Source organism: Xenopus tropicalis, chromosome 1, assembly GCF_000004195.4.
Source record: "Xenopus tropicalis strain Nigerian chromosome 1, UCB_Xtro_10.0, whole genome shotgun sequence".
NCBI classification, from domain to species: Eukaryota; Metazoa; Chordata; class Amphibia; order Anura; family Pipidae; genus Xenopus; species Xenopus tropicalis.
The window spans coordinates 48,014,266-48,024,853 of NC_030677.2; the positions used below are offsets into that span (position 1 = coordinate 48,014,266).

The window sequence follows — 10,588 nt, forward strand, 5'->3', positions numbered from 1 at the left end:
AATGGTTACGAAAAAGTTGCGACAATTTACGAAAAAGTCGTAACGGCTACGAAAAAATCGCAACAAATACGAAAAAGTCGCAAAATGTTTGTTTTCCAATCGGAATTTTTCCCATTCCGATTCGTGGGTTAGTAAATCAGCCCCTAAATCTGTGGGTAACTGGGAAAGAAAGGTTTGATTGCACTGCACTGCGGGATTCAAACCTCCCTCGGCCGGTGCAGTTTTTTCCTAACAAGAGCACCGGGCTGGAGAAGAAACCTAGAGATTCTATCTACTGGGTGGGGGGGGGGGGGGGGGGTGGTAGTTGGACCCCCTCAGTAAATAAGGGTTTCCCTGTTATTTAAATCAATTATCAGTTTGTATTGCTTCACTGTTTATATAACCAAGGGTATTAGTTGGGTTTAAACCTTTTTAATTAGCAATATGTATTTATTCTTATATAATAACTGAAAATGTAAGCAAGTTGTTCAAAGAGAAGTCTTTTTTTAATGTATTTTTTAAGCTTTTTAAGTACAAAAGTATTTTTTTTGATAATCACCAATAATAGCTTTGCTGCAAACATTCCACATCATGTTACTATAGCAATACAGTTGGAGGACATATTTGATTCCAGTAAATGTAGAATATAAATTTCAATCCATTTCAACATTCTAAAACTTGAGCATATGAGTTTTCTTTAATGTGAACTGTTTCTTGGCAACTGAAGAAAGGGACATGTAAAGTGATTTACAGCATCATAACAATTTTACTTTTCTCAAAATGTGAGTTTGGAGCTTAATACATAGAAACTCACCGAGTTCTATTCTTTTCTATGGGATTTTAAGAGGCATGTTTATCATTTGGTAAACTCTGACTTTCACTAATTGATAAATATGCTTCTAAAAATCCCATAGGAATGAATAGATTGCAGGTGAGTTTTTATGCCCCTAAGTTTTTGTCTGATGGTATCTTTTTATTTCCAATAAGGGGTACAGGATTCCCAAGTCTGCTAGTAAAAATTGTAAATACTATGTAACCTGACTATGGGGCACATTTACTAATCCACGAACGTCCGAAAAGCAACCGAATGCGTTTTTTTCGTAATGATCAGTATTTTGTGTTTTTTTCGTAAATTGTCGCAACTTTTTCATAGCCGTTACAACTTTTTTGGAAATTGTCGCGACTTTTTTGTAGCGTTACGACTTGCGCTTTTTCGTAGCCGTCGCACCAAGTACGAAAGTTTCGGATTCATTCAAGCTTCAGTATCGTGACTTTCCTTGGGCCAGGTTGGAGCTGCAGAGTGCCATTGAGTCCTATGGGAGACTTTCCTTGGGCCAGGTTGGAGCTGCAGAGTGCCATTGAGCCCTATGGGAGACCTTCCTTGGGCCAGGTTGGAGCTGCAGAGTGCCATTGAGCCCTATGGGAGACTTTCCTTGGGCCGGGTTGGAGCTGCAGAGTGCCATTGAGCCCTATGGGAGACTTTCCTTGGCCCAGGTTGGAGCTGCAGAGTGCCATTGAGCCCTATGGGAGACTTTCCTTGGGCCGGGTTGGAGCTGCAGAGTGCCATTGAGCCCTATGGGAGACTTTCCTTGGGCCAGGTTGGAGCTGCAGAGTGCCATTGAGCCCTATGGGAGACTTTCCTTGGGCCAGGTTGGAGCTGCAGAGTGCCATTGAGCCCTATGGGAGACTTTCCTTGGGCCAGGTTGGAGCTGCAGAGTGCCATTGAGCCCTATGGGAGACTTTCCTTGGGCCAGGTTGGAGCTGCAGAGTGCTATTGAGTCCTATGGAAGGCTTCCAAAATCATGCAAAGTCTGAAAGGTTTGCCCGCCGTTTACGAGCGCTCAATACGAAAAAGTCGCAACAATATACGAGCAAATCGTAACGGCTACGAAAAAGTTGCGACAATTCGCGCAAGTCGTAACGGCTACGAAAAAAAACGCAAAAAATACGAAAAAGTTGCAAAATGTTCGTTTCCAATCCGAATTTTTCCCATTCGGATTCGTGGATTAGTAAATGTGCCCCTATGTAACCTTGCTGTTGTCCAATCTCAATATTTGATGTCTGCTTAAATGTTTTTTCTTCAGTGGGTTTGCAAATGAAACACAATGTGATAAAAGACTCAAGAGGACTTTTCTGTTGTGTTTTTATAGGTCCACTACCTAATGGTCTTGTCAGCTAACTGGGCTTATGTCAAAGATGCATGCAGAATGCAGAAGTATGAAGACATCAAGTCTAAGGAAGAACAGGAGCTGCATGATATTCATTCTACTCGTTCTAAAGAGAGGCTCAATGCATATACATAAAATAATAATCCTGCTTATTTGTAACATTTCAATTCTTTGTTGTTTAACTAACAGCCTCCCTTCCATTGTATAATGAAAATGAAGTGCTTTTCCTAAAAGATAGGTAGCGATGTATAGCACCTATCTTCATAACCTTGATAAACCAGCACTTGGCTTCTTCACAGTGGTCTGTGTGACATTATTATGTAATATGGAGCACCCCTTATAGTCCTTCCCAAATTGTCATAAGGTGACTGGTTTCTTAGATAATGAAAAAGTAATTGTGAAATAAAAATGTCCTTTTCCTTTTTTTAACCACTTTATATGTGTTTTACATTTACAAAAAAAAAACATTTTGCATTGTTTCCTATGTTTTTGAAAGAGAAAGCTTTTTATACTTTTTAGTTCTGAGTTTCAAAAAAACAAAAAACAAAATAATAATAATTTAACTACAGGTAATCTACAAAGGGACAGTTGTACAGAAAGCATGTACAATAAACTGCTATTAGTTTGGAATCATGCATGGATAGTTTGGCCATCTATAATGTGTTGGCCCTATGATTAGTCATAGGTGTGCTTTCTGTTCGGCAGGTTAAGAGGTGCTTCTTATGGGTGTTACTGTATTAGTATTTATGTACGCTAACAAAAATTTCAGTTTCTCAATTCTGTCAATGACAGAATCAACTGTTTCAGAGTGTGAGCATGCATACTGTAATGCTAGTGCATGGGCACTTCCCATTCCAGATATGAAAATGTTTCAGTTAATCACATTAATCCTGAAAGCTTATATTGATGTTTTCCCAACCAAATGTGGCTCAAGTAACTATTTAGGCATTTAATTATGATTTGCTTTTAGCATTTTTATCTGTATATATATTGTAAAAATATATGTCATGCTATTAAGAATCAAAGGACATTACATGAACATCCTAAAGTCTTTTACAGCTTGCTTCATTTGTCAGTGAACCTCACCGCATAGAACATTCCAAGACAGTGTTCTGTGTTTGCCGCAAATAGCATTCCAACAAATAGCATTTTTTATTTATGTAAATGCTTTTTACCTAAAAACAGGCACCACATATCTTTTACACTTTCAAAATAACTGTGTTACTGGACCAAACTTTAGTGTTTTCAGCTATTTTGCCTTTCTGAACTGCTATAGGAATGCTGTAAAGTGTATTTTAATCTTGAAATTCCTGGCAAGACATTTTTGTCATGGTTAAACATTCTTGGTCATTTTGTGCACTTTATTAATCATCGTGATATCTCGCAGTGTAAGTTCATTGATAATTAAAAGAAAACACTCTTGGGGTTAATTCATCAACATGTGATAATCTAAATGAGTAAGGTAAGTAAGATCAAACTGGAGAATCTGGGAAGATTTTAATCAGTTTAATATTTTTTATGTAAAATTTCGAGATATTTCAGGAAATATTTCAATGAATTTACACATTTATCAAGGATGACAGATGTGGCAGTTCATCCAAATGTGCTATAGCTGTCAAACACATTTATTTTCTATCAGATATTGGTGCTTATTTCGCTCAACAGCAGCTCTGAACAACCCAATGGCCAATCCTTAATGCAAATGGCATGCAGAGATTAATTGTTGAATAACAAAATGTTGGTATTTTCTTTATGAGTGGTACACCTTTGTAGCTATGGTAAGAAAAAATAATATATAATAGTTAATGAGTCTTTAGGTTTTATAAACGACTTTGGTTTGATAACTGAAATGTGTTACAGTGTCCTACTGCTGGCTTGAAAAACAAATAATATATTAATTGATCGATATTTTATATCTCAGCATTGCCATTTTTCAAAAGGGACTTGTCACCAATTATTGTTATTAAACTAAGTACAATTTTAATCTAATTACCCATGTTTTTCCTGTTCATCAGAACACCAATGACTCTTATACAGAGGTGACTCTGTGTCTTTTACTGGGACATGATTTTCTACATTACAACTGGTAGGGAACAGTTCTAAGACAAAATTAAGAAGTAAAATTGTTCTTCTTGCACACTTTGAAATTGTCATTTTTACACCTAATTAATTTTGACCACAAGGGTTCCCTACATTTTTTATCAATATTTGGTTTATATTCACAGTTTATAGGGTTAATATAAAGCAAATATTGTGTAAGTATTATTAAAGGAGAAGGAAAGCTACTGAGGCAGGTTATTGCCAATAGATTTGCCACAATAGTGCAAGCTAGAATGCTATATTTGTTCTGTAGAATGCCTTCCCATACCTGACTAAACAGCCCTAAAATCTCTCTGTTTGTTTAAGATAGCAGCTGCCATATTAGCTTAGTCTGACATCATTTCCCTGTATGCGACTCCTGTTTCCTTGTCTTTCGCTGCTCTCTCGTAGCTCTGAGTTTAGATTACAGTATAACGGGAAGGGGAGAGGAGGGAGGGGGAAGAGAGGAGCAAGTCTCTTACCTAAGGCCAGATGGTTTGAGTTGAGAGAGGAAATCTGATGCAGAAGCCCATGTGTAAACAATAGAAGCAAAGGAATGCTGTGTTTCTTTTCACAGAGCAGCTACCTGGGTGTATTCACATAGACCTTTCTGATGAAGCTTACTTAGTTCTAACCTTTCCTTCTCCTTTACGTAAGGCAAGTACAACTTCCCCTTCACTATAAACAAGTACACATATCTGTAGTTTCCCTTAACAGCTCCAGCTGCAACAATAATGGGAGGTAAGGAAACAAAACCAAAAAACTCTAGTCAATTTGTGCTACAAAAAAGTAACATACAGTGGGCATCTTACATATTTGACATGTTAATTCCCATTTGGTTTCCAGATGCCTTGTTATCCAGCAAGAGTCTCCAGCTAGTTTAATTGGAGGATCTTGTCCAGTAGGACAATTGTTCATAGAGTAGCCCATGGTACACTCCCTAAAAACTGTATAATACATGGCAAGGCTTTTGGATTGGCTACTTGACATTGGTTTCTACAAAAATCTAAAAAAGGAGTTAGGCAGTCATATAATTTAGTGCTCATTCCTAGCTAATGGCAGAGACAGCATTCATATTTGAGAATCAATATATTGTAATGTTCAAATGCTGACACACAAATTAGGAGAAAAACACACACGGGATTTAGTGCACTTCAGGCTCCAAGCTTATTAAGGCAAAAACACACATGGGAATCTGTGTATTATATGAATTTCCCCAAGAGAATATTTTTGTGATGTTACACACACTTCATGGGAATTTTTAATGAAATGAATCCTATACTTCACGCATTATATTGCTATAGTTATTTGTTGCATGCTTAAACATTTAGTATTGTTAGATTTTATTTTTAAACATCTGCCAGCTACAATGTGCAGTATCAAATTTTTTTTTCCTGAATTATTCTTCTAAACCTCTTTCAAATTCGATATAGTAGTGTTTCAGTTTTGTGTCTCAAACAGTTTGTGATTTTTAAACAAATGTCCTATGGATCAGTGTAATGATGTTGACGCTTTTTTGGCTTCCTCTGGTATTAGAGTTTGTATTTTCACAAAGAATGCTTTGTAGCAGGCGTTATAATTAATCTGTTTTGTACATAAATGTGCCAACAGCTTGATGGTGGCGTTTTTGAAATGTAGAAAATGTGCTTGCAAAATGTAATAAACACACTTGTGTACTTTGTGTATCTATTTGTACTGAGTGTTTTTTTTCTAATCTAGTCATCTTTCAGTATTCATAAATAGTGGTGAGGGAATTTTTTCACCAGGTATGGGTTCACATGCGTCAAATTGGGCGCGGTCGCGTCAAAATGGGTGCTGTTGCAGCAAAAAAGACACGGGCGTGTTTGCCTGATTTTTTGCCATTTCGCAAATTTTACTGTCGTTGCACAAATTTTTCGGCAAAGCCAAATGGGACAGATCAGATATCACTATTCATAAAAAAAAATCAGACTTTTTATGTAATTTATTGTTGGAATGTCTTATTATTTTGTGTTTTCCTCCAAAAGAAAGTGCACAGTCTTAAAGATGGAACTAATACAGTGTCTGTAATTTTTATTGGGTAAAAATATGCAAATTTATTATGAGTTTTGATAAAAGACAAAAATAGTAAAATCATAGACTAATAGTAGTGATGAGTGAATCTGTCCCATTTCTCTTTGTTAAAAAACTCGCAAAACTATAGAAAAATTCACAAAATGGTGTAAAATTCTCTGTTTTGGCCTTTTTTTGATGTGACCATGGATTTTTTTTACATTTATTCTATGACTTAGAACAGGGAACCCCAACCAGTGGCTCCTGGTGTTGCTCAACAACCCCTCGGATGTTGCTCTTAGTGCCCCCAAACCAGGTAGTTATTTTTGAATTCCTGACTTGGGGGCAAGTTTTGGATGAATAAAAACAAGATTTCCTACCAAATAAAGCCCCTGTAAGCTGATAGTGTGCATAGAGGCTGCCTAATAGCCAATCTTAGCCCTTATTTGGCTCCTCCATGAACTTTTATGATGCTTGTGTTGCTCTCCAAGTATTTTTACATTTGAGTAAGAAAGGTTGGGGATCCCTTAGGGGGTGATTTGTAAAAATTAATTTTTGTGTAATTTTTTTATTTTTTTTTTACTTTGCCAAACCTTACATTTTTTAAAAACACAAATATTACACTATTTATTAAAAATCAGAAGAGTAACATTCATTTGAATAAAAACGAAAAAAAAAAAATAAAAATTAAAATACCTTAAATTCATATTTTACTCAGCACTCACTTTACTCACTCACGAGCCAACAAGGTACAGAATAAAATGAAAACCTGGAATTGACTAGATAGCTGAAATTTTGCCTAGGGCAGTCCCCTTGACTTCTACATGAACTCGCAAGCTTTCAGACACCAACGTTTTATATTCAAGGTTTAATAAGTATTGAAAATTCACATTTTTTTAAACCTTAATTCAAATTCATGACTTTTAGAGCAAAAACATTGCAGGAAAATATACAAACGTTAATCAATAACACCCTAAGGCAACTTGAGAAGCCCAGAATGGCTGAACACAAAAGGAGAAATATCTTCCACAAAAACTCAGAATATGTTTTACATATTAAGGAGGAAATTTATTGAAATCTTTTCAAGATTATAAAAAATATTACAATAAAATGTGATCATGACTTTTCATGCTATTGTATTTTATGCTGCTTTTAATATTTATGAAAGAAAATATTGAATGGTTTAATTGTGATTGAATTTTACATGATCACAAATAGAGAAAAGCTCAAGCAACAACTTGCAAAAATACATAAATGCTGAAAAATGCAGCAAGAGATTTCTGGTGGTACAGCTATGAGACCTGTTATCCAGCATGCTCGGGAAGGGTTTCCGGATAAGGGATCTTTCTGTAATTTGGATCTCCATACCTTATGTCTGTTAAAAAATTATGTAAGGATTTATTATATCTTAGTTGGGATCAAGTACAAGATACTGTTTTATTATTACAGAGATAAAGGAAATCATTTTAAAAATTTGAATTATTTTATTGGAGTCTATGGGAGACGCCTTTCCGTAATTCAGAACTTCCTGGAAAATGGGTTTCCAGATAACGGATCCCCTACTTGTAATAAAAAAAAATATATATTTTTTTTTCATTTTTCTGGAACTAAGCTCTTTAAAAAGTTGAGTAAAAATTTCTTCAGGCATTGTGAATTTTGTGTGCTGCTGATTTCCTGTGTTGTGGCAAAAATCTTGACAATAAACAAATGTTGTGAGGGCCACTGCATAGAAAGAAAAGATTAGCAGTAGATGGAGCTTACTATAGTAAAGTACATGAAGAATACAGCATTGCACTATTTTCAATTAAATAATAAATGTTTTTCAGTGTCCATTTTGCACTAGAGTTTTACAAAAATCTTCTCCAACAATAATTTGACGAGAATAGTTTATCTCTTAATTTAATTTCAGATTTTCCCATAGAGCCGGATGCAATTCAGGGAGAAAAACTTATTGAAGTCTATGAGAAAAAAGTGGACCTGAATAAGAAGAGACATTTTCTCTCCTCAAATTAAATTGCGCCCATAAATTGCCACGTGATTAACCATAAAATAATGTTAAATGAAATAATATATGGCCCAATATTTTTTTTGAGCTTACATAGATAAAGCTCATATTTCTATGGAGATTCTCTGAACCTACGGCTTACAATAATTTATATAAGGAAGAAGAAAAAATTAATTACATTACAGGCATGTTTTTACATAGGCAAACTGCTTAGTTCTGTGTTGAATCATTTTGAGTTATTGCTTTGAGGTAAATGATTTACCACAAAACAGAAATAGAATATTGTCTAAGGTGTTGGTGCCACTGTATTGGAAATGATCTGGGAAATAAATAAAGTTCTGCGACACAATTTCCATTGACTTCTATAGAAACTCATCAGCTTTTACATGCCAAGTTTATTTTTGATGACTTTTCACGTTGTTGAAATTGCTGGTCTATTAACTATTCAAATCATCAATGGTGAACTTAGCATGCTGTCAGAAACAAGGTGACAAGGTGAGAGAGGTTAGGGGAGGAGTGGGATAGAAATCGAATACTTTGAAAATGATAGAAAACTTGTCTCATGACAAACTGCTTGGTCTGTGAGTTTTACATTTGTGATAGTTTCCCTTTGAGGTTTATTAGGTACAAAGCCAAGAAGTGATTCTCAAGTGTTTTGTGGCACATAAAACAAAAGACCTGAAACAACACATTTTTGCCTCCCATTGTGTACAAAAGTACAAAGGTACAAAAGCAAATCACAAAAGTAAAAACTTTCACCTAAATCTTAGCACAACATTGTTAATGCTGGAGCTTTAATTACCCACAATGGCAGGCAACATTGCCTCAGGCAGCAGCAGCCCTCAAGTTCCAGGGGCAGCAAAAAGCCACTCCTGGTAACTTTAAGAGCACAATCGGGCTCTCTGCACTAGCAATGCAGCCCCTCTTTGAACCTATGTGATGCTCACAAAGCTAAGTGTCAGGTGTGTGGGGGGGGGCAACCTCAGGGCAACATAGACCCCACAACAAGGTTACAATACAGTGTTGGGGGGTGACCACATCCCTGTCCCAGCCGTGCACCCAGGGGTGCAGCTGCCATGAGGTGAGTTGAGAAACTTGCCTCAGGCGACAGCGCCCCCAAATTTACTAGGGGCAGCAAAAAGCTGAATGGAAATTCGGCTCTGTTAGTGTAGAGAGTGCAATTGCGCTCTCTACCCTAGTGATGCTGCCCCCCCAGACCCAATCTGACACTGTAAACGTAAGTGCAGGGGTGCCAAGGTGGGTGGCATTGCAGGGGCTCTCCCAGGTTGACAAAAATGCCCCTCCGTGCACCTGTAGCCACTCCCTAACTTGTGCATCTAAATGACAGTATTCACAGGTAGTGATGAGCGAATTTTTTCGGCATGCATGGATTCGTAGTGAATTTGCGCATTTCACCATTGGCGAATTGTTTTGCAAAACTTCAGTGAAAATTTGCTGTGAAAAAATTTGTCACGCGGAATTGTTTTGTCGCGTGTCAAATTGCTCACATCAAAAAGGGCACGGTCGCATCAAATTGGGTGCGGTCATGTCAAACCAAGCATGGTCGTGTCAAAAAAGAGTGGGCGACAAAAAGTGTGGGTGACTAAAAAATAAATGGGGTGACAAAAATAGATGCGGGTGACAAAAAAGACACAGGCGACAAAAAAAAAAAAGTGTGGCAAATGCATTTTGTGAATTTTCTGCCGTTTTGTGAATTTTCTTGCCGTTTCGCGAGTTTTATGTCGAAGCGAAATGGGGCAGATTCGCTCATCACTATTCACAAGTATGTTTCAGAGACCTGTGTCAGTTCATTAAAGCAGGAGTGAAAAAGATGGTGGGTTGTGCCTGGTTTTTACTCTTTGCACACTTCCTTTTCTGTAGTGAAGAGAAAAAAATTTTGCCAGGTTTTCGCCGTGGAAAAACTGCCATAGACTCCAGTGGCTGCAAAAAAACATGTGAAATGAAAATAGTTGCTGCAAAAAAAAGCACCCATTGACTTTAATGAGTTTCGCAAATCTTTGCATTTTGCAAATTTTACAGAAAAGCAAACATTACAGATTTGCTCATTCCCAGTCATATATTAGCCCGATATTATGGTGCTGTACTGGCAGTGACATTTCATGTATGTGGTAGGAGTCAATTTACGTGACCAACACCTTTCATGGTTTCTATTTGTCTATTCACAAAAGGAATTTCCAGTTTTATCACTGGAAAAATGAAAAGAAATGTTGTTTGCAATCAGGGATTATAAAGATTGTAGTGTAACAGGATTTTATCAGTGTTATTGATTTCAAATATTATGTCAGATCATTCAACAATTCTTGTT

At 36.7% G+C, this 10,588-nt stretch overlaps 1 protein-coding gene across 2 annotated transcripts in view; it reads left to right on the top strand.

The window, feature by feature from the left end:
- gpm6a (glycoprotein M6A) overlaps positions 1-5,911 on the top strand; it is an 81,266-nt gene extending 75,355 nt beyond the window's left edge. Inside the window, 2 exon segments of one of the 2 annotated variants that reach the window (NM_001079383.1) lie at positions 2,130-4,225; positions 4,342-5,911. In NM_001079383.1, the coding sequence (NP_001072851.1) occupies positions 2,130-2,282 (153 nt within the window). In that variant the 3' untranslated portion in view covers positions 2,283-4,225; positions 4,342-5,911. 2 annotated transcript variants of the gene reach the window in all.
- Positions 5,912-10,588: the final 4,677 nt, after the last annotated feature.